The following is a 24,589-nucleotide window of genomic DNA, read 5'->3' on the forward strand; positions in this document are numbered from 1 at the left end:
CTGTCTCCCTGTCTCTGTCGCTCTGTCACAGTATCTGTGCCTGTCTCCCTCTCTCTCTCTGTCTCTTTCTTTCGCTGTCTCTTTCTCTGTCTCTCTTTATCTCTATCTTTACCTATATGTGTGTGTGTCTCTCCCTCTCTCTCCCTCTGACTTTCTCTTTCACTCTCTGTCGCTCTCTCTCTTCCTCTCTCTGTCTGTCTCTCTCTGTCTGTCTCTGTCTCTGTCTCTGTCTCTGACTCTCCCTCTCTCTCTCTCTCTCTCTCTCTCTCTCTCTCTCTCTCTCTCTCTCTCACTCTCTCTCTCTCTCTCTCTCTCTCTCTCTCTCTCTCTCTCTCTCTCTCTCTCTCTCTCTCTCTCAATTAGCTATCACCCAAAACAAGGGTGCAAAACACCCAGCCTCTGTCACGCTTTAACGTCATGGAAAGCAAATCTGTCAAGATTACTCGAAAATCCTCTTATCGCTACCAATTACTTGTACTATCAGTACAGCCCAACCGTTATAAATGGAATATAGACGAGCAAAACACAATCCTAAAAAAGTCAGACCGATCCTACTATTGCACGTAGATAGTAGAGTAAATTGCCAAAAATCCGTCTTAAATGTTGTATATCTGCTGTTAAATAAAAGGAAAAGGCTCCTGTCGGAAACGGAATCAAGTCCTCTGCAAACACACACAAATAGCTTGTAAGCTTTGCTTGTAGTGCTCCATTTGTACAATTGATTGTATGCGGCATTGTTATCTGTCAGTTTCTGAATACATTGTTTAACCCAAACACACCCGAATCAGATTTGAAAAAAACCTGAATGACCCCAACAACCTTGTGTGGAATCTGTCAACATGTATTCGCTGTCGTAAATAACGTGATTGTGTACTATAATCAAAAAGACTGGAAATCCTGATCATTGAGAGCTATCAATGGATACATGTACCATCAGGAATCAAAAACAGATAAAAGGTAATGACAGTGTCACTGTACACCGATACCTTCGGTAAGTAAACCTTCAAACGTGATAAAGGTTTCCATGGACTTATACACAAGTATACATATATAGTATGTGCATGGACTGTTTGAGCTGTTAATTTTTTTTAAGCAGTAGCAAACCCAAAGACTTATTTCGGCGAGGACCGCAGGTGGTATTTGCTTTGCATGAACAGTGGTACCTGCAATGCACAGACACCATTGGCTCCAGCCGGCACCAGTACCAGCCGGCTCACATAGCAGGTATCAGTGTTCATAGATAGAAAGGCTTACGTCTTTGGAGCAGTTTTATTCTCCATGGGATCATTGGCGAGGACAGCAGGTTTTAACCATTCATTGTCAGCTAGGGCGAGGGACGTCATTTGGCACTTACCGGGGACCTTCCCCAAACCCCAATCCACCCGACCCCTGCCCGACTCTACCCGATTAAATCGTGGTAACCCATGCGCTACTGATTGATCTAGGCCTACTAAGGCGACCCATAGGTCGATTTTAAAAGTACCCCCCCTCCCTCTCTTCGTACCCATTCCACCATTCAACCCGTTCCAAACACAACACGAGCCTTGCCTCTGATCTGTTGTTTATTCTGCGAGGAAATTGCTGAATGTATTGCTGATTCTCAGCATTTGTTATACCTCCATGTCTTTTGGAGGTCTGCAGGCGAGGGTGCGTGCGCGCGCTCGTGTATGCAAGCCAGCGAACATGGATGCGTGTGTGCCTGCGTGCGTCCGCGCACGCATAGACGAACATGCATTCGTGTAGGCCTAATTACCTTGCTAAACCAAAATGAAAGACAGTTATTTACGAAGCACTGTCTATTCTTTTCGCCAATACAAGCTGCCTGCATGAGTGGTAGCAAACTATAGTACTGTGCTCTAGTCGTACTCCACCCCATATGGATCTGTTTCGTGTGGTGTGTGTGTGTGTGTGTATGTGTGTGTGTGTGTGTGTGTGTATATATATGTGAGTATGTGTGCGTGCGTGCGTGCGTGCGTGTGTGTGTATGTGTGTGTGTGTGTGTGAGTGTGTATGCGTGTGCGTGCGTTTGTGCGTGCGTGCGTATGTGTGTGTGCGTGCGTGCGTGCGCGCGCGTGCATGTGTGTGTGTGAGTGTGTGTGTGCGTGCGTGCATATGTGTGTGCGCTTGTGTGCGTGCGTGTGTTTGTGTGATTGTGTTTTTGTGGCCGTTTCTTTCTGTGTATGAGTGCGTGCGTGCATTCGTGCGTGTGTATGCATACATGCGTGCGTCTGTGTGCTCCCTTACCCTATAAACTATAGCTACCTGTGTGGTAGCTTACCTGTCTCACTACCTTTTACCCACAGCTCCACCCCTTCTCATTCTGCTTTGTTTGATGTCATTCCTGTCCTCCCATAAACCTTTACCCTAATACCCCCTGTTAGGCCTATCTACCCGTAAACAGCTACTCTTGCTTTGAGACAGACACTGTTTATTCTTTCAATCGGCTGGTCGCAGGATAGGCCCCGTGCAGTGTGTTTCCATTCTCGTGGTTTAAATGATGTTTTAATTAACAATTTTGAATCACTTCAGTGTTATGAAGCCTGCATGATGAACTGGTATAGCTGTTATTGTGCACCTGTTATCTCGTATAAATCGAGTGAGTCACTTTTGATGTTTCTATTTAGTCAATTACAATTGAACTAGTCGAGTATTTGCGTACTTGAACTTTAAGGTGACTTTTCTTTTTACTCGCTCGTGTTTTTAATTTGCTGAACATATAATACAGTCTGCTTGGTGGGTAATTATTAAATGTCTATTAGTTTGTTGAATTGAATACATCGCTGACGGTATTCAACATGTATTTCTATTCATGCTAACATAACCATCTGAGTTTATAATGATGAAAAGCAATCATTTTGTTAAATCGAAAGAAACTTTGCTGATGGCATCGCCTGATTGATTTTTCTTTCATCGCTTAAGAACCTGGGTGTGTTGTTGTTCTTGTTGTTGGTGTTGGTGTTGGTGTTGTTGTGTTTGTTGTTGTTGATGATGTTGTTGATGTTGTTGTTGTCGTTTTGTTTTTTGTTTTGGTGTTGTCAACATTTGTGTATATAAAACCAAAAAAACAAACACACACACACACACACACACACACACACACACACACACACACACACACACACGCACACACATACATACATACACACACACACGCACGTACGCACGCACGCACACACACACAACAACAACAACTACAACAACAACAACAACAACAACAACAACAACACGGGAAATGTCCGCCCACTCATCAAGAAGCCCGGCCTTGACGTCAACGAGTTGAAGAACTACCGTCCTGTGTCCAACCTGCCCTTCCTCTCCAAGCTTCTGGAGCGTATCATCCTGGAGCAGCTGAGCGCCCACCTTTCTCGGAACTCGTTGATGCCAGTTTACCAGTCAGCGTACCGCCCTCACCACAGCACCGAGACGGCGCTCCTGCGAATCACCACGGACCTCCTGAACGCAACAGATAGCGGTCTCGTCTCTGCCCTTGTGCTGCTGGACCTTTCCGCGGCCTTCGACACGATCGACCATCAGCTACTCGTCGATCGCCTCAGTTCCACGTTCGGCATTCACGACACCGCCCTCTCTTGGTTCCGGAACTACCTCCAGAACCGCTCTCAGACTGTCACCACTGATTCGTTCTCTTCTCAGCCTGTCCCTGTCCGCTTCGGCGTCCCACAAAGGTCTGTCCTCGGTCCTGTCCTTTTCACCCTGTACACCCAGCCCCTCTCCCTGGTCATCGAATGCCACGGCTTGAACTACAACTCCTTTGCCGATGACACGCAGCTCCAGAACAGCGCCAAGCCGGAGGACGTTGACAATCTCCTGGGATCCATCTCCAGTTGTTTCACTGACATCAAGAACTGGATGACTGAGAACAAGTTGAAGCTGAACAGTGAGAAGACGGAGGCCCTTCTTGTTGGAACACGACAGAAGATTGCTTCCCTCACTGTGACCGACCTCCAGCTGGATGACGCGACTGTTCCATTCTGCCCAGCTGTCAAGAGCCTTGGCGTCTTTCTCGACTCCACTCTCTCCATGCAGACACACATCTCCTTCATCATCAAGACCTGCTTTTTCCACCTACGACGCATCGCCTCCATCCGTCGCTACCTCACCCACGACGCCTGAGTCAAGCTGGTTGTCTCCCTCATCTTCAGTCGTCTGGACTACTGCAACTCCCTTCTGGCTGGCTTCCCCGCCTCATCCATTCATGGCCTACAACAAGTCCAGAACGCTGCTGCCAGGCTGACGTTGAGGAAGACGAAGCGAGACCACATCACCCCCCTACTTCGCTCCTTGCACTGGCTCCCTGTCAACACCCGAATCTCTTACAAACTGTCCACTCTCGTCTACAAGTGTCTCAACGAATCTGCTCCCGAGTACCTTCAATCCTCCCTGGACCTGTACACCCAGCCCTCCGACCGTCCCCTTCGTTCTGCTGCTGACCCACTCCGCCTTCACATCCCTCGCTCGAAACTCGCATCTGCAGGTCAGCGTGCATTCCCCTCCGCGGGCCCCTCCGTCTGGAACTCCCTGCCGCTTGAGCTTCGCCAGAGCCCCTCTCTTGACGCGTTCAAGAGTAGGTTGAAGACTCAGTTCTTCCCGTAGCTGGCTGCGACTTTCATGTTCGACGTGATGTGTTGTGCCCCAAAAGACATTCTTGTGCTGTGCTCTGTGAGAGGTGTTTTCTTTGTGTTTAATATTATTTTGTTTGGACCTAGCTATTGATGTGTACATTGTTGTTAAACAGTTGTTTGCTGTATGTTTATCAGGGTTTGCTAGTGTGCGATAGGGTTCGTGTCCGTCTGTAGATGTTAGTTTCTTTGTTAGTCCTGTGTTGACAACTCTTCGACAAGCGCTTAGAACTGTACCCACGGAATACGCGCTATATAAGCTTCATATTGATTGATTGAAATGAAAACGCCAACATGCAGTAGATAAAAACGGATGAATTCTCGAGCACAGCGGAACACTTTGTGGTCGACATTTACAATATTCAGTCGCTGGAGACAGATGTGAATGACTTTGGCTATCCGGTCGCTTCAAAGGAAAGAAATGTATCAAATTAATAAACGAACAACCCTCCCTTTGTTACCTGTACAAAGAAATGATTTTTTTTCTGCAATCAATTAATGTGAAGGCATGTCGGAAGAATCTGTCTGTCTGCTTATCCGCAAGCTTATCTGCATGTCTGTCTGTCTGTCTGTCTGTCTGTCTGTCTGTCTGTCTGTCTGTCTGTCTGTCTGTCTGTCTGTCTGTCTGTCTGTTTTGTCTGACTGTCACAAATCTACAGCTACGCCGTTTTACAATTTCTAAACAGATTAAACGTGTAACCTTGTCAAGTGAAAATACCATTCATTTTGTATTTTGACGGGTCAGATTGTATGTTCATATGGTAAGTCCTGGTCGGTTTGGTTCGGTTTGTTTGTATTATTTGTGTCTATTGCTTTTATTTGTGCTGTGTACGTAAATTGTTGTTCTTTTGTTTTCGCATTTCTGATGCCTTCTTTCCGCAGTTGGATATCATGATTAACCGACCATGTTTATTATTCTCTCCGCAGTATACATGACTTTATGCATTCCCAGGGTCGTCACACCAAATAAGAAGAAGTAGAAAAAGAAGCAAAACGTGTAGACATCGAAAGACGGCGTAAAGTTGTTCAGGAGATAAGGGGATCGATGTAGTTGTCGGTTCGACCCCACCTGGAGATTTTAGTGATGTGGGCAGTTAATGGACCTTGCCATAACTCTGGTTCTGGTTCATTGGATGCGACATTCACGCTTGACGAGAGAGAGAGCCCTCGACACGCATGATTAAATAAGGTCTCTGAAACGTGTGAAATATTCTGTTCAGTTTTGGGACTTTCCCTGTCAAAATGTGTGTGTGTGTGTGTGTGTGTGTGTGTGTGTGTGTGTGTGTGTGTGTGTGTGTGTGTGTGAGTGAGTGTGTGGCTGTTTGTGTGTGTGTATGTGTGTGTGTGTGTGTGTGTGTTTGTGTGTGTGTGTGTGTGTGTGTGTGTGTGTGTGTGTGTGTGTGTAGGTGTGTGTGTGTGTCTGACTGTCTGTCTGTGTATGTCTGTTCGTTAGGTGGGGAGGGGGTCGGGGGGGGGGGGGGGGCGTGAGTGCCAGGTTATCTTAGAACAATATCTTGGATATTTTATAACCTTCTCTTTTAAGACCCTGCTTTCTTAGCTTTTCGGTTCTTGACCTCTGTGCATTTTACCCTCCTTTTTTATTAAGGCCTGATTTTTGAAGATCTTAAAAGGGAGAATTTTTCTGCAGTAAAGTAACCTCCAGGAGAAAAATCAATCAACCAATAGTATCACCCATAAATCATCGATGGACAGGTACTCACATTGTGACGCCCTTGACCACGGAGTTTTGATTAACAGGTAACAGAAATGACTCGTGGTCGATTTGGAAACTAATAAGTGAGATGATATATGCACATACTTGTATCATAATGGCTATTTCTCAGTGACACGAACACACGTACTTTCAAATACTTTAAGTTATTGAGACATCCCAGTGTACTAAGGGATTTATAGAGCAAATCGAGAAAATTCATTATTGAACGAAGCGCATAGCGCTGAGTTCAATAATTATTTTCGAGATTTGCTCTATAAATCCCTTAGTGCACTGGGGTTGTTTCAATAACGATATTGTCAGTACCGCCAGAGAAAAAAGAAGATTCAAAACGCACATTTTGCTACGCGCATTTGGATAGGCATAACTGTGTGGTCAGGTTTGATTAGATTTACTTTTGTGTGGGCTGTCTCAAGTGTGTCGTGCTTTCGTCACACGCAAACTCTTGTTTTAATTTCTGTTGGTAAATTCCAGAGTAGCGTTAAGCTAAAAAGTGATGATCTTTCATACAGACCTCATTTAAACTCGGAGAAAGGACTGTGCTCTTAGTTATTTGCGATTCGAAACCTTCATCGAGCTTCGACAGATTGACTGTGCAGAGTGTTGCCCCTTGAATTGACTCCAAGGCCACGGTTTGCACATTTTCAAAGTAAATGTGGTATGTTTCTCGTGTTGTATCTTCACTCATCGGGGAGTCTGGTACTATATATGAACGGTAAGAATGCTCTGAACTCTACACGTATTATATCCCCATCGTTTGTTTGTTCACATTTGCCCAACATGTTAATTTGCTGCGGGGTTTATGTCGTCTGCTAGGCGGCTAGGGCAATCGAACCACTGAACTGCAGTCGCATTTCAAAAACAAAAATGGCTCGTCTGCACGCATGAGGCAGGCTGGTAATAAGTTTTGTACATGGTAAGAACGTTCTTAACCCTACACGTTTTCGATTCCGATTGTTGTTGCCTTGAAATAATAATTCGGAAACCATTCATTTACTGAACTGATGCAGTCGTATTTCAGTGTAGTCTACTATAACAGAGTCGACTTTCAAATGCTGACCAGTCTAGCTGGTACGTTATCGGAATAACACTTGTGTTTTCTGTTTGCCGCTGGGAATTTTATAATTAACTCATCATTTGGTAATGAGGTTAATAAGCTACATGCCACTAACACGGCATATGAGAAGAATCTTTGCAAGTCAAAACGAGAAGAGACCATTGTGGAAGAGATACAGCCGCTTCTATTTTTAGATCAGTGGGATTCACTGTGGCACAGGCGCCTGTGATCTGTCAGAAAAAACCACTTCTGCTTTGAGCCGCAGGAAATTTATGGTTATTTTTTGGTAAAGTGGAGAATATATGCTACATGTCATTAATTAATTCTGAGGATGAGAGTACAGTCTCGCTTTGGCAAAGGGCGTAAGAATACGCTCTGTGGAAAAGTTAGCGCACTCCAAGAGTGCGCTAACAGATTTAAGCGCATCGCCATTAGCCTATCAACTGGTTCACATCAGTCATGTGACACCAGTACTTACTGACAATTATTCATATTTTCATTGTCATGACTTTCTTGTCCCATCGCTAGGAAATTCGGGTCGAGATTCCAATACAAAGCGCGCAGTAACAGAGTCGCGCTACCCAGGTGTGTTCTTGTTTTAGGTGCAATCAGCCACATGCACTTCTGATCTGACAGAATGGCCGATATCTTTTACGTGCTACAATGTTGACACGAGGGTGGGACATGGATACCGTCTCTGACTGCACATAAAGTTGACCCGTACGTATCTCACACTACCGTACCAGTGTTTTTGCCAACAAAAATTCTCGTATACATTGACATTATCCATTTATTTATCATCAAATATGCGGTTACGCGTGTTTACTCATTTCCTATCAAATGCTTGAGTGTTTGATACCAAGCCAATCAAATACAGCCGTAAACCATTCGTCTACTCTTATCAGACGAATACAGCGTCTTACACAAACTGAAATCTGAAACATAGCGACTTTTAACACTGTGTTTTTATACGAGCAAATGCATTTATCATGTTGTTTGGCAAATGCTGTTGAAGTTGAAATGGTGTCTTAATTCTCCTTCGTAGTAATGATTTTAACTTGTTTGGAATGTTTGACCAGCATAGAAAAAGTCAGTGATAACAGATTAATGAAGTATGTGTGTTTCTGTGTCATGGATAAAGTCAGGACTATGTAATGACGTGTTGCATAAGACACGGTTTTGTTTCTCCTAATTCCTTGTCCATGCATTCTTATTGTATTTTTTTAAATGGCGATTATTCTTGCAATACAACTAGTAAGCGAACATTTGGAAACTTTGAGACCATGGCGTTAATTGGCTGTTTTATTGAAAGCATATTAAGAGGGCAAACTATGCTGATTTATCTTACTGTACATTGTACACACACGGGCCTAGCAACACCAAAAAAAAATGTGTTCTGATGGGAGGTGGATGGGGGAAAGAGGTTTGGGGGGGAGGGGGGGGGGGCGGAAGCTACAATTCTCTTGACGCGAAATATCTCAGTTACCGACTAAATGAGGCGGAGTTATGCATCATTACATAGCTCATTTCTTCTTTCTTTCTCCCTTTCCTCTCTTTCTTTCTTTCTTTCTTTCTCTGTTCTTTCTGTCTCTTTCTTCCTTTCCTTCTGTCTTTCTTTCTGTCTATCTTGCTTTCTGTCTGTCTTTCTTTCTTGATTGCTTTTGTAGGTCTCATTGACGGGCGCACTGGCGTGGTGGTAAGACGTCGGCCTCCTAATCGGGAGGTCGTGAGTTCGAATCCCGGTCGCTGCCGCCAGGTGGGTTAAGAGTGGAGATTTATCCGATCTCCCAGGTCAACTTATGTGCAGACCTGCTTGTGACTTAACCCCCTTTGTGTGTACACGCAAGCACAAGACCAAGTGCGCACGGAAAAGATCCTGTAATCTATGACGTCAGAGTTCGGTGGGTTATGGAAACACAAAAAATACCCAGCATGCCTACTCAACGAAAGCGGAGTGAAGCTGACTATATATGCTCTCTGAGTATAGTGTGGGAAACCCAAATGGGCAAACGAGCTCACACGTAACCAGAACATTCTGGAACGCTGAAGAAGAAGAAGAAGTAGGTCTGTGAAGGAAATCACGAGTAACACTGTAACAGGTAAAGTTTGACAGTGATATCCTCCACGCTTTTAGAGCGCTAACCAGAGATATAGCGTGACATAGCAAAGTTTGACAGTGATATCCTCCACGCTTTTAGAGCGCTAACCAGAGATATAGCGTGACATAGCAAAGTTTGACAGTGATATCCTCCACGCTTTTAGAGCGCTAACCAGAGATATAGCGTGACATAGCAAAGTTTGACAGTGATATCCTCCACGCTTTTAGAGCGCTAACCAGAGATATAGCGTGACATAGCAAAGTTTGACAGTGATATCCTCCACGCTTTTAGAGCGCTAACCAGAGATATAGCGTGACATAGCAAAGTTTGACAGTGATATCCTCCACGCTTTTAGAGCGCTAACCAGAGATATAGCGTGACATAGCAGAGTGTGCGGCACGCACTGTGAGTTCAGCTCACTGACCGGGAAAACAAGTTGATGTTGTAACTCGCAACTAGGGTATTGTTACACTTTACCACTGTCCAAGTAATCGGCCGGGAGGAAGGAATCCCGGATAGATGCGACAGGAAAGCACTTAACAGGTAAATGGAATAAGCATTCGAATATCGCTAGAGTGTTTATCGCATAAGTTGAATCGACTAACACTGTAAACTGTAAACATAGCAGAAGATGTCCACTATTTATGTTGTGCAGTGCGTCGTATAACCGGTCTGAGAGGGAGATAGCAGCCAGATGACAAGTGTGAAGGATCTGAGAAGTCGCCGAAGTATCATAACTCTAGACCAGCATAGCTGAAATTCGACGGGATTTCGCGAAGTTATTGCAAGGTTATGGTTGTCCGTATAGTTGGACCATAGAGGTCACAGGACGAAAGGAACTGAGTAGACCGAGGTCGCCAGTGAAAGGAATTAGTATTCAGATACATTTCCTAGTGAACGGCCATAGACGCTGTGTAATTCTGTGTATGGACAGAGTTAAAATATGTCTATAAGATTTTAAGTACATTATAAGATATAATGAGTGTTTAGTAGGCAGAGCAGACGGTGATTTGAGTCTGCCGGAATATGAACTGTAACTGTTTTTCTGACTACACATGAGCTGTGATTCGATACCAGTAAAGTAGATATCGTGTGCCTGTGAGTTCACGGACTGTTTGTGTAAATTTCTCTGCATAAGTGAAGGGTAGAGGGTTTTGTTAGTGAAATTGTGCACGAGATTGTAATCTCGAGTTGCTTTTGCATCCAAACCTGTGAGTACCCAATTTTTGAATACCTAACATTTATGTTCATGATTGTGTGTATTTGTGTGTATGTTTGTCTGTATAATACAGTGGAAGGAACCTACATTTGGAGTTGTGTTTGTTCCTGTATGATAGCGTACTAGCGCATTTGCATTCATTCACAAGGTCTCATTCCTCTGTGGAGTATGCTCTCTCTCTTCAATATATTAGTTTTGACTTGAAGGATGAACTCTATGAAAGTGCGAACGGATTTAAGCGTATTGGTCCTTTAAGCGTTTTATCACTGACAAATAAAATGTCAGAATCAGTTTCCACGCTAGCTGAGAAAAAGATTATGTCATTATGTATTTCTGGATAGTGTGACGTTTGTACAACATAATACTGCATCAAGAGAGATTTGTCTTTTTTTTGTAAGAGTATAAATACAGAGAAAGATCTACTTTTTTCTTCCGAGAACCTCGACTGGTGTTAGTAGGCTAATTGTGTGATGTCCAGTTCTGTACACGATAAGGCCAAAGAAGGAAGGACGACTGCAAGAGAAAATCTTTGTCGATGGTCACAGCACTATTGATAGGAAGCCTTTCGTCGATGCTGAAGGGGTCGCATTTGTTCTCCACGATTGACGGGCACATTGGCGTGGTGGTAAGACATCGCCCCCCTAATCGGGAGGTCGTGAGTTCAAACCCCGGCCGCTGCCGCCTGGTGGGTTAAGAGTGGAGATTTTTCCAATCTCCCAAGTCAACTTACGTGCAGACCTGCTAGCGCCTAATCCCCCTTCGTGTGTACACGCAAGCACAAGGCCAAGTGAGCACGGAAAAGATCCTGTAATCCATGTCGAAGTTTGGTGGGTTATAAAAACACGAAAATACCCAGCATGCTTCCTCCGAAAGCGGCGTATGGCTGCCTAAAAAGGCGGGGTAAAAACGGTCATACACATTAAAATCCACTCGTGCAAAAACACGAGTGTACGTAGGAGTTTCAGCCCATGAACGCAGAAGAAGAAGAAGAAGAAGTTCTCCACGATCAAATTTAATGCTAGAACTTCCAGAGCTTGGTTGCCTATCTTTAGGGAGTTAGTAATAATACTAACAATAATAATAGCATGTTTATTCAGCACTGTCCTTGCATCTGATAAGAGTAGAAGAATGGTTTACGACTGTATTTGATTGGCTTGGTATCAAACGCTCTAGTATTTGATAGGAAAGAGTTTACATCACGAAGCACTTTTCAGAGTGAAAAATGTATACACACATATCAACAGAAGAAAAACGAATCAACCTAACGAACAATTATTATGGTTCATTTCGTTTGGGTGAAAACATTGCATTTGTGAAGCTCCCAAGCTCATTGACTAGAAAAGTTGAGTTGTTGCTTCCTGTCCCACAGGAAGGTTTCTATTTGGGACTAGTACTAGAAAAGAACTTATTTGACCCTTTAGATATGAGAGACAGCGATGAGAGGCGATCTTGGAGACAGTTGATAAGCCCTCTTGTGCAGGGTCACAGTTCTTGTCGCCGAGTCGGATTCTTCTCTTGGGGACCGCAAAATACAGTCCCTGTCAAGTCAGAACAGGCACATGTACCACAAAGACTACTCTTTACGACAGGCGCACGAAAGAAAATGAAAACAAATCGTGTCTTTCTCTTCTTCTCCTTTGAGGAGGTTGTACACATAAAAGTCTGTATGGTGTACTTGATTAATTTTTATTTTGATCGAAATAATAGATAGAACGCATAGGCCGAGATGTGCTTCGAATTTGCTAATGTTGCCCAGGGATCGTACCTAGTATTAAAAGTAACAGCAGAGAGAGAGAGAGAGAGAGAGAGAGAGAGAGAGAGAGAGAGAGAGAGAGAGAGAGAGAGAGAGAGAGAGAGAGAGAGAGAGAGAGAGAGAGAGAGGGATTATGAGAGAAAGATACAAACAGACAGACAGTGTGGGTGGGGGGGGAGATAGTCAGATAAAGACAGAGAGAACGAACGAACGAACGAACCAACTTTATTTTTCGAGGGTAATGGAGTAGATACAGCAAAGATCTTTTTTCATCCAGCCCTCGCCCAAGAGGGAATTAATTAAGCAGTGCATAATATTAAAGCAGGAGAAGAAGCAAAACAAAAACATAAAAACATGGTTATTAAATCAGACAAAGAGAAAAAAAAATGTTCATAGCATACATGCCAACATGTATGTATGAGAGAGAGAGAGAGAGAGAGAGAGAGAGAGAGAGAGAGAGAGAGAGAGAGAGAGAGAGAGAGAGAGAGAGAGAGAGAGAGAGAGACGGATACAAACAGTCACAGAGACAGACAGACAGACAGGCAGTGAGCCAAACACAGAACCGATACCGCACGAACTCGCCCAAAAGAAAGCAAGAAAGAAACGCAACAGCCAAACAAACAAAATACAAAGCAAACAAACAAAGAATCAAACAGACATAAATGTACTCATACATACGGACATGCGTCATCAACCATACTAAATCTACTGTGCCCAGTTTAAACCACTCCATGGAACAAATTCACACACCTGTGCTACCTGGCCTACCAGGCCTATCGATAGATCGATGTCAAGAGGTCTTGCAGTGAACTGACCCCCGTTATTTTGGGGGATACGTACAAGTGGCAGGACCATCTGTGCATATGGGTCACTGAAATGTGTGTTCTTGTTCCAAACTGGTCGGTGGATTTGTCAGTGTTGAAGGACATTTGAGTAGAGAAGTGCGCAATGTTTCAGTAGTGCTGATTTTATTCTCACCTTTTTTGATTTATTTTATTTGTCGACACATTCTCGCAAAGTGTCACAGAATGTCAGTGTAAAAAAAACTCAACTCTATGTCGATATGGGTGCATGTAATGTGTCAAAACTAAGCCAGTTTTCTGTGCGTGGTTTATGTTCTTTTTTTTTCTTTTTACATTTAGTCAAGTTTTGACTAAATGTTTTAACATAGAGGGGGGAATCGAGACGAGGGTCGTGGTGTATGTGCGTGTGTGTGTGTGTCTGTGTGTGTGTGTGTGTGTGTGTGTAGAGCGATTCAGACTAAACTACTGGACCGATCTTTATGAAATTTGACATGAGAGTTCCTGGGTATGAAATCCCTGAACGTTTTTTTCATTTTTTTGATAAATGTCTTTGATGACGTCATATCCGGCTTTTCGTGAAAGTTGAGGCGGCACTGTCACGCCCTCATTTTTCAACCTAATTGGTTGAAATTTTGGTCAAGTAATCTTCGACGAAGCCCGGGGTTCGGTATTGCATTTCAGCTTGGTGGCTTAAAAATTAATTAATGACTTTGGTCATTAAAAATCGGAAAATTGTAAAAAAAAATAAAAATTTCTAAAACGATTCAAATTTACGTTTATCTTATTCTCCATCATTTGCTGATTCCAACAACATATAAATATGTTATATTCGGATTAAAAACAAGCTCTGAAAATTAAATATATAAAAATTATTATCAAAATTAAATTGTCCAAATCAATTTAAAAACACTTTCATCTTATTCCTTGTCGGTTCCTGATTCCAAAAACATATAGATATGATATGTTTGGATTAAAAACACGCTCAGAAAGTTAAAACAAAGAGAGGTACAGAAAAGCGTGCTATCCTTCTTAGCGCAACTACTACCCCGCTCTTCTTGTCAATTTCACTGCCTTTGCCATGAGCGGTGGACTGACGATGCTACGAGTATACGGTCTTGCTGAAAAATGGCAGCTACTTGACTAAATATTGTATTTTCGCCTTACGCGACTTGTTTATTTTCTCTTTTTATATTTAGTCAAGTTTTGACTAAATATTTTAACGTAGAGGGGGAATCGAGACGAGGGTCGTGGTGTATGTGTGTGTGTGTGTGTGTGTGTGTGTGTGTGTGTGTGTGTGTGTGTGTGTGTGTGTGTGTGTGTGTGTGTGTGTGTGTGTGTCTGTCTGTCTCTGTGTGTGTGTAGGGCGATTCAGACTAAACTACTGGACCTTCTTCTTCTTCTTCTACGTTCCCGGTAAACTACTGGACCGATCTTTATGAAGTTTGACATGAGAGTTCCTGGGTATGATATCCCCGGACATTGTTTTCATTTTTGCGATAAATACCTTTGATGACGTCATATCCGGCTTTTTGTAAAAGTTGAGGCGGCACTGTCACACCCTCATTTTTCAATTAAATTGATTGAAATTTTGGCAAAGCAATCTTCGACGAAGGCCGGGGTTTGGTATTGCATTTCAGCTTGGTGGCTTAAAAACTAATGAGTGAGTTTGGTCATTAAAAATCGGAAACTTGTAAATAAATTATTTTTTATTAAACGATCCAAACGATCCAAAAACAATTTCATCTTATTCTTCGTCATTTTCTGATTCCAAAAACATATACATATGTTATATTTGGATTAAAAACAATCTCTGAAAATATAAAATATAAAAATTATGATCAAAATTAAATGTTCGAAATCGATTTAAAAACACTTTCATCTTATTCCTTGTCGGTTCCTGATTCCAAAAACATATAGATATGATATGTTTGGATTAAAAACACGCTCAGAAAGTTAAAACGAAGAGAGGTACAGAAAAGCGTGCTATCCTTCTCAGCGCAACTACTACCCCGCTCTTCTTGTCAATTTCACTGCCTTTGCCACAAGTGGTGGACTGACGATGCTACGAGTATACGGTCTTGCTGACAAATTGCAGTGCGTTCAGTTTCATTCTGTGAGTTCGACAGCTTGACTAAATGTTGTATTTTCGCCTTACGCGACTTGTTTCTTTTTGTGGAGCAACTGATTGGGAAGAGGAAAGAGATGACGAAAAGAGTGCTGATTTTCTTCTGACTTGCTCTGATTTCAATTCTATGTGTCGACTGCTTAGCACAGAGTGTGTTAGTTTTTATGTTCAAAAAGAGACAGATTATATATGTGGAAGCTTTCGTTGCCTACAGGCAATGTTCACAAATCACCTGGTCTGCCTCAACAGTTACATAATAAGGTATACTACGAGCCATAAGCATTGTGTGATAAGCCCTCGTATTGTGTGTGATGTGTGTGCTCAGTAGTCAACATCTTTAAAGGTTTTCTCGCATAAGTGTGAAGTTTGCCAAGACGGACGTGCAGACTGAGTTGTCGATAGCATATGTTCAAAGTACACTGAGGGACATTTGGAAAAAAAATTAATAATAAAAAAACAATCAAACAAACAATCAAACAAACAGTCAAACGAACAAACAAACAAACACATAATTCAATACACAAACAAACACATAAATAAATAAATAAATAAATAAACAAACACATAAACAAGACAGCAGTTTAAACACAAATCGACGTAAACAATATGATTTTATTATCGCAGAAATTGAAACCTACGTACGACAGTAAAACTTGCAGACTGAGTTGTTGATCAAACTAAATGCATAAACCCCTTTAACATTTTTTTAGTGGTATATCTCGTGTGAAAAATATGGTTTCTAAAAGGCTAGTGATTATTTTCTCAAACCCACTAGCTTTGCACTTTCATTCCCCAACGTCTAACATTTCTACACTTTTATTTTCCAGGTATCAGGAACCGCACAACGACTGGACCTCTGGCGGTGATGACATTTTCTACAGCTCACTTGACTTTGGAAAATTTGGACAATCATTCCACTGAAGTAAAAATCAAAATCATGATTGGTGTACCTTGTCAACTGGGACTGAGAACAAAATAAGTGCAGCCGAAACGCCTCTTTTTGACATTTTTTAAAACATTAACCCGAGACGAAAATGATGAGTTTGGTATGGCAATGAAAAACATGGCCACTGCAACCAAACCAACAGAAGCAAAAGAATAGACCCGGTCGCTTTTGGGCTTCATTACTGAACACATCAACGCTTCGCCTTCTGTATTGGACAACCGGGCTTTCCAGTGAGCGCAACCCCGCAGGTCATCAATGGAAACGTGCATGAACCTTGTACAAATGTCAACGTCCTCTGTGTTGGACTAAGACAGTGTGTGTCAACCGGGCTTTCCAGTGAGCGCAACCCCGCAGGTCATCAATGGAAACGTGCATGAACCTTGTACAAAAAATGTCAACGTCCTCTGTGTTGGACTAAGACAGTGTGTGTCAACCGGGCTTTCCAGTGAGCGCAACCCCGCAGGTCATCAATGGAAACGTGCATGAACCTTGTACAAAAAATGTCAACGTCCTCTGTGTTGGACTAAGACAGTGTGTGTCAACCGGGCTTTCCAGTGAGCGCAACCCCGCAGGTCATCAATGGAAACGTGCATGAACCTTGTACAAATGTCAACGTCCTCTGTGTTGGGACTAAGACAGTGTGTGTCAACCGGGCTTTCCAGTAAGCGCAGCCCCCCAGGTCAAGAACATTGAAGATGAGAGACACACGGGCTGAAGGACACGGATAGTGCTTCACGTGCAAAGTCATTGTTTGTCAACGGGGCTTTCCCGTGTGTGCAACCCCGTAGGCCACCAAGTCAGTGTACATGTTTGTCAACCGGGCTTTCGAGTAAGCACAACCCCGCAGGTCATCATTGGAAACGTGCATGAATATTATGCAAATGTCAACGTCTTGGAATAGCCGATAACAAGCAGGGGGAGAGGCAGCTGAAGACCAGTGAAGATGATAGATATACGGGCTGAAGGACACGGATAGTACTTCACGTGCAACGGCCAACGTCTTCTTAGCACAGCATCACAGCAATGACAGGAGTGACTCACTGCATCTTGGTCTGTCTGCTGTTTCTTCTCGAGGCTATTGGTGAGTATCTATGAGAGAGGGAGAGAGAGTGAGAGGTGATGATGATGATAATTAGTTTTAACGTCCTCTTAGAACCATTTGGCCTATCTTGGGACAGGTAGAGTTAATATGCTTTGTGTGGGGACAAGACACTGGACAAACATGCAAACAGAGAACACATATGATCGTGTTATATATCTGGAATTCAGTCTGTTGTTGCGATATTTCAAAATGGGGATGGAAGTAATGATTGTGTACGCGGAATATGGTTGGACTGGAGCGGTTTTGTGGGCTTATTTGCTTTTCATGTATGTAGAATATGTTTATATTTGTGGCTGAATAAGTTTAAATAAACAATTAAAAAAAAATCATCAAAACAGAATCTTAATTTAGCCAAAGGAAATATTGAAATAACTTGCTAAAATAATATATCAGAATGGGGAACTTAAGTTCAGGTAGGAGGGAAGTATACGCTTAAGCCTTGTTTGATCAATTGAGTAGAGCTATGTTTTGTGTTTTAGGTGCTTTAGGAGGGAGAGGCACAGAGAGAGAGAGAGAGAGAGAGAGAGAGAGAGAGAGAGAGAGAGAGAGAGAGAGAGAGAGAGAGAGAGAGAGAGTGAGCTGAGAGGGAGAGAGAGAGAGAAAGAAAGAGAGAGAGAGAAAGTGAGCAAGGGAGAGAGAGAGAGAGAAAGAGAGAGAGTGAGTAAGGGAGAGAGAGCGAGACGGAGAGAGAGAGAAAGTGAGCAAGGGAGAGAGAGAGAGAGAAAGAGAGAGAGAGTGAGTAAGGGAGATAGAGCGAGAGAGAGAGAGAGAGACTGACATACAGCAAGTCAAGGAGAGAGAGACAGAGACAGAGGGAGAAAGTAGCAATGCAATAGACAGAGACAGAGAGAGAGAGAGACAGAGAGAGAAAGAGAGAGAGAGAGAGAGAGAGAGCGAGAGAGAGAATTGCAGAGAGAGAGAGAGAAAGAGAGACAGAGACAGGGAGAGAGCGAGAGATAGAGAGAGAGAGGGGAGCTGTCCACTAGCAAATCACTTAACTAACCAATCAATTATTTGTTCAGTAATCTCTCAACTAACTGACTGTAGAGTTGGAGCAACTGAAAGAAAATGTTACTCACACACACACACACAAATGCGCGCGCGCGCGGAGCGAGCGCAGATGATTTGGCGACGAACCATATCTTGTTATCCCCAATGACAAAGGACAGCGTCGTTACGTCTTTGGAAACAGACAGGTTGTTATTGTTCCCGTGCCTTGCTGTCGCACGACGACTAAGAAGACTGTGGATCTTCTCTCGGAAAGCGTCCAAAGTAGCACGCACGTTAGCCTGAACAAATGCACACCTTAGCCTCACTCAGAGCGTCGTAGCCTTCAATCTGTATCGACTGGCGTGCTATGCAAGGAGGGCCTTGGCACATGCTGTATGGGTAGGACGTCAGCCGGCCTTGTTTATCTCACATAAACTCCACACTGGCTATTCCCCCTCCTCTCCAAAGTACTGCTGATCAAACCTTGGACCCCGCATTCTACTCATGGAGTCTTATTCGTAACGAAAAGTAATCTTTTGACTTAGAAATTTGCTTCATCGCCAAAACTTTCTTTTTTCATTCAAGGGACGTTACCTCTCGAACCGTTTTCTAATTAATCGAATATTGGGGTCAAATCTTTCGATTTTCATCACAAATCTGCTCCACTTTCAAGGCCTCGACATGCTCTTCTTGCCTCTAGATAATTGTACCTGATGAAATTGGCGGGGACAAATTCAGTCTGGAGTTTATTTTGGCTGACATACGGCTGACGTCCTACCTATAGCATCATGATCATGTGGTATTGGCCTGTGCTTTCCGAGAGAAGATCGACGATCTTCTTAATCAGCGTGTGATTCTCTCATCGTCAAAACAGGCCGCGGCAGTATGAGTTATTTCTAATATTCTGACTGTTAGCAATTGATTATAGGCATGTCGAGAAGATGAATATCAACATGAGCCGCAAAGCGAATGTTGATAAAATGTTCGAGATATGTCAATAATCATTTGCTGACAGTCAGCTTATTGGAAATTACGGCTTTATTGCCGGTGAAAATTTCGACCAAAATACAATTTGGAGCGATCCCACGACTTAATCGATTGATAGGCCAAATGGGGACTGGACCATTCCGATGAGATTATGCCTGTCATTCAGAGAATTCTCGCAACCTGGATCAGCCAATCACTGACTTAAAGTGATCAATAACTAACAGCTGAAATTCTCCCTCACAAGCAACCATATTGAACATGCATTTCTTTTATTTCGCTTTTTCTTGTTCAAGAGAGAGCGACGGTTGTTGTTGCTGTTGCTGTTGTTGTTGTCGGTGTTGTTGCTGGTTTTTTCTGTTGTTGTTGCTGTTGTTGTGGCTTGGTTGTTGTTGCTGTTGTTGTTGTTGTTGTTGTTGTTGTTTTTTTCCGGATCCCCCCCCCCCCCCTTTCAACAGAGATATTACGTCTAAAAGATTTAAATCTGTAAATTATGTATTGGTTATGACTTCAGAAGGTTGCAAATGAGAGGACGAGATATACAACTGTAACCATTTTGACCTTCTGATTCTGTCTGTCACCCGAACAGGTCAAGGCCACGCTAGCGACACATGCTACTCACAAAGCGCGGGCTACAAGAGCTGCTGGAACGGGTGTTGCGGGCCGGACAACAACCAGGACTGCTGTTCCTCCACCGTGCTCATCCTCGGCCTCAGCCTTGGCGGCGGGGTCGTTCTCATCGTCGTCCTGGTTGTCGTGCTGTGCTGGGTTTGCAAGGACTGCCAGCCAAAGTCGTGCTGCGGTCGACGTCGGTCCGACGTTGGTGGAACTCGAGGGGGCAGAGGTGGCAGAGGGAATGGTCAGAGTGCCCGCCGTCAGCGTGTGGTGGTGCAGCCAGGTGGGGGTGTACGGTGGTCGTTGTAATGTGTGTGTGGTAGTGGTGGCGTGTGTGTGTGTGTGTGTGTGTGTGTGTGTGTGTGTGTGTGTGTGTGTGTGTGTGTGTGTGTGTGCGCGTGTGTGTGTGTAAAGCAATTATCAGAAATTTCTGTACAGACGTTTATGTACCTTTACGTGTGAAATCTTCAAGATGATATCCTCTCAGCTTTTATTTCGTTTTATTTTTTTCAACAAATGTCATTTATGACGCCTTATCCGTTTGTAAAAATAAAAAGTGTGAGGGTGTACTTAGGTGCCTATTTTTTTTTTTTTTTCAATCATCGACCTTCTTATCAAACAAACGTTGACGCGGTCTTGAGTATGAGCGTGTATTGCAGCTTGAAAGCTTGATGATTAATCGATCAATTTGTTACTCAAAGTTCTGCTTGAAATTTAAATTGCAATTTGATAATGACTGTGTTGCATTTTTTTCTGAATACAAAAACATATCCATATGTTGTGTATATATTTAAGATTATACTGAAAAAGAAATAACGAAAATAAGTTTTATGCAAATTAGCCACACTTATGAGTTGTATATGATATATGATCGAGCGTGTTCAGTTCCAATCTATAAGGCTGATATAGCTATTCTGATGGACACGTGGGGGAATTCGGGGGCTGTGATTGGATGGTCTCACACATCCCTTTTCCGATCATCAAAGCATAATGCTACGGAAGTCGGCCATTTTTACCAATATCCAAAAGCATATTGGCAATAACAAAGGCGCATGGTTCCGGTTTCTTCCACGTGTATAAAGTACACGCATACCTCGCCAGGTTTGTTTATGTGACAAGTCGACAGACGATGCCATTTGCTTTGTGTGTGTTTTTTTGTGTGCTTAATGTACATGACATACATTACGTGTAAAATCCAATTCTTTAACAGGCAACAAACCTTGCACATTTCCAGAAGCTGCAATCTGAAGCGACCTATCTCTGATTCTAGCAGACGATCTCTCCAATGTTTAACACAAAATCAGCAAACTCTCCTGTCACATAGAACGTGCAATGTTGAAATGAAGTTACCGGTCTGGAACATTTAGTCGTTTCTTGTGAGACAATCCTTGTTCTCTTATCATCTACAGATTTACCGCAGTCTTCACTACGCGAATTCCCAACAGAAGTCAGACTTTCGAAAATACAATCTACGTAGGCAAGCATTATACGTCATGACGTCATATGATTCCTAGCATATTGACGAAATGCCAAACATCCGGTTATCTCGAGTTTTCTCCGTAATACATGTCCGTGGGTTTTTCAATGTTCGGTTATTTCCGTGGCTTCATGCGGAAAGGGAACCGTCGTCTGCAATCAACGACATGGACCATTCTGGTACTTTTTGCTGGCAAAAGCATGATTTTAACACATAATTTAATGTCAGAATAGCTATATAAACGCTATTGTGTTTTCATCGTAGCAATAGGGTCCGATATTTAGACTCGAACAAGTATAATGCGACTCATCTTCGACTCGTCGGCATTATACTTGTCTCGTCTAAATATCGGGCCCTATTGCTACGCTGAAAACACAATAGCTGTTAATATTGACTGAATGTTTTGATATTGCTGTACACTACTTGCAGTTCCAATCTTTTTGGCGAACAGATTGACTGAATGTTTTGATATCGCTTTACGCTACTTGTTTCTGTCTTGCAGTGGAACCGCCAGACTATGAGACAGCGGCACAGTTGAGAGCTCCATCAGTCCAGCCAGGATGCAATCACAGAAACCTGCCTCTCACTCCTCCCCCTCCTTACACAGAGGCGGTCCCTCCGCCCCCAACCGCCCCGCCCTCTGGCACGACACAGCCAATCGCGTCTCCCAGGCATCGCAACCCCACCCACACGGCTGTGCAGTCTCGTCTGATGACTGTCAGCGCTTCCGTGGGTATTACGCTTACTCCCCCTCAAGAAGGTTTGACTTCTCCCTGTCCTGTTGAAGAAGTGAGGTCGTCATCGCGGCATTCAGGTGCCTCCTACACTGGGCAGTCTGGACCAAACTCTCCGGCCGCCCCCAACCGCGGGTCAAGGGTAACTTCGACCTTTACTTCCATTGGACAGGCAACACAAAGTTCTGCAGTGAATTCCAATAGTGTTTCGGTGCGCCACGCTGCTACTGCTGTCAGAGGATTGTTGAATAACGCTAACGTTGTACTTCCACGGGCTGACAATTTGGGACACAGTGATAACACTACTTCTGCTGCAGGTGTTGAAACAGGGATGGCGAGTCACAATCACACACAACAGCCACTAACAACCAACAGAGACATCAACAGACAAGCCAATACAAATACAAACAGCGTGTATGTGGTACGGCCCGCTCAAAACGCGTCATCCTCCAGCGGCTCAACAGCAAGACCACGTCCAGCAGAAAGCAGGTCAACTTCGAGGAACAGGCCTCGAGCTGCTGAAGTTTCTCAAAGTGTAGCACCGAGAAATGCACTTCATGTTTCAGTCGCATCCAATGACTCTGCTCAGAGAGGGACTGTGCCTAAACACCAGAGTTCCCCAAAAGAGGGGGTAGATGCTAGGGCGATGGCAATCCAAGAAAGAACGCCGCCTGGTAACAACGGTAACAGAGTGAGAGGCTCAGAGTCTGGCAGCTCTGGTCAACCGCAGAGAAACAGGTCACGCATGACACGTGGAACAAGGCCTGGACAGGACGAAGGAGCAGACAGCGGGGGAGGTGCAACTCGACACACTGTGAACGAGTCGGCTAATGACGACTTGGATCCCCTGTACTTGGTGTAAAACACAGTCATTCCTCCCTTCCTTCTCCCCACCGCATGCACACTGACACAATCAGATTGTTCAGAAATCTGACAGCTAAGAGTGCTATTCGTCCACCGTACTCATTCTTGGCCTCAGTCTTGGAGGCGGAGCCGGAGTGATTCTGAATCGTTCAGTCCTCCATTAGGTTGTCGAACTTTGCCCAGAATCAGTTTAGTGAGTGATTTCAACCAGTCTGACCCCGTGCTTGGTTCCCACCCAGTGGAGCAATTTCTCCTGCACATTAGCCCAGGTGTTGCCATCCAACTCTGTCGTCTTATTCTTCAGTCTTACCTGCAACATCCACCCTCATCATTTATTTTCCGCCCTGATATGGCCCTTCGTGGTCGGCTGGGCGTTAAACAAACAAACAAACAAACAAACAAACAAAAATCATTTATTTTGATGGTTCTGGTGTACGTATAGCCTGAGAAAGACATATCCATGGAAGATGATGTTCCGCCCTATGTCCCTCAACGTGAACATGAAGTCTTCGGCCTGTTCGCCACTGAAGATGAATGTTGTAAAAGTGCTGCCTTAATAATTGCAGAAAGGTTGTGATGGTCTTCTCACCCACAACCACGTCTGTCTCCAACAGATGTCGTTTGTGCTTCCAGGCAGATGATATGTCAAGTTTGAGTGTTCCACGTCTTTACGACAGAAGAATGGGCTGGATATTATTGTTTACCCCCGACCAAATGTCGTGGAGTGGCTGTAAAATGCTGTAAGGCAGCTGAGAATAGCATGCTGCTCTTCTGGAAGCACAGCAGTGTTATCTGATACACTCTCGCGGCTTCTGTACTGTCAGCTGTATGGAACGCCAAAAGGCCCACGTTCTCGAGATCGAACCTCGAGACTGGCAGCCACGAGGTTACCATCCTCGAGGTGCGCAACCTCGAGACTCTGTCATTTCATTGATCTCGAGAACGTGGGCCTTTTGGCGTTCCATACAGCTGGGTTGTTGAGTTCCCAACAATGCATTTCTCATTGCAGATGGCGGTGTGGATGAGCTCTGTTTCATTATTTCGTTTTGCTTGTTCCCATCTGTGAATGAATGCAAATGCGCTAGTACGCTGTCATACAGGAATCAAACACAACTCCAAATGTAAGTTCCCTCCACTGTATTAATCAGTTATGACAGCATACACACAAATACACACAATCATGAACATAAAGGTTAGATACTCAAAAAATCCGGTACTCACAGTTTTGTAGCAAAAAACAACTAGAGATGACAATCTCGTACAATTGCGCTATCAAAACTCTCTACTCTTCAATCAGGTAAAGAAATACAACCAGTCCGTGACCTCATAGGCGCACGATATCTATTTTAAGTGTAACGACTCACGGCTCTTGTATAGTCAAAAATCACCGTCTACTCTGTCTACTAAATATTCTGTATCTCTTAAGTAATCAAGTTCTTGTAGACATATTTT

At 43.6% G+C, this 24,589-nt stretch overlaps 1 protein-coding gene across 1 annotated transcript; it reads left to right on the forward strand.

Moving 5' to 3' along the window:
• Positions 1–960: 960 nt before the first annotated feature.
• LOC138967959 (uncharacterized) lies at positions 961–24,192 on the forward strand. Its single transcript, XM_070340520.1, has 3 exons — positions 961–991; positions 20,037–20,345; positions 22,042–24,192. Exons 1-3 carry the CDS (start codon positions 961–963, stop codon positions 23,133–23,135), a joined length of 1,434 nt encoding a protein of 477 aa, XP_070196621.1. The 3' UTR covers positions 23,136–24,192.
• Positions 24,193–24,589: the final 397 nt, after the last annotated feature.

The sequence above is a fragment of the Littorina saxatilis genome, linkage group LG6, assembly GCF_037325665.1.
Source record: "Littorina saxatilis isolate snail1 linkage group LG6, US_GU_Lsax_2.0, whole genome shotgun sequence".
Taxonomy (NCBI): domain Eukaryota; kingdom Metazoa; phylum Mollusca; class Gastropoda; order Littorinimorpha; family Littorinidae; genus Littorina; species Littorina saxatilis.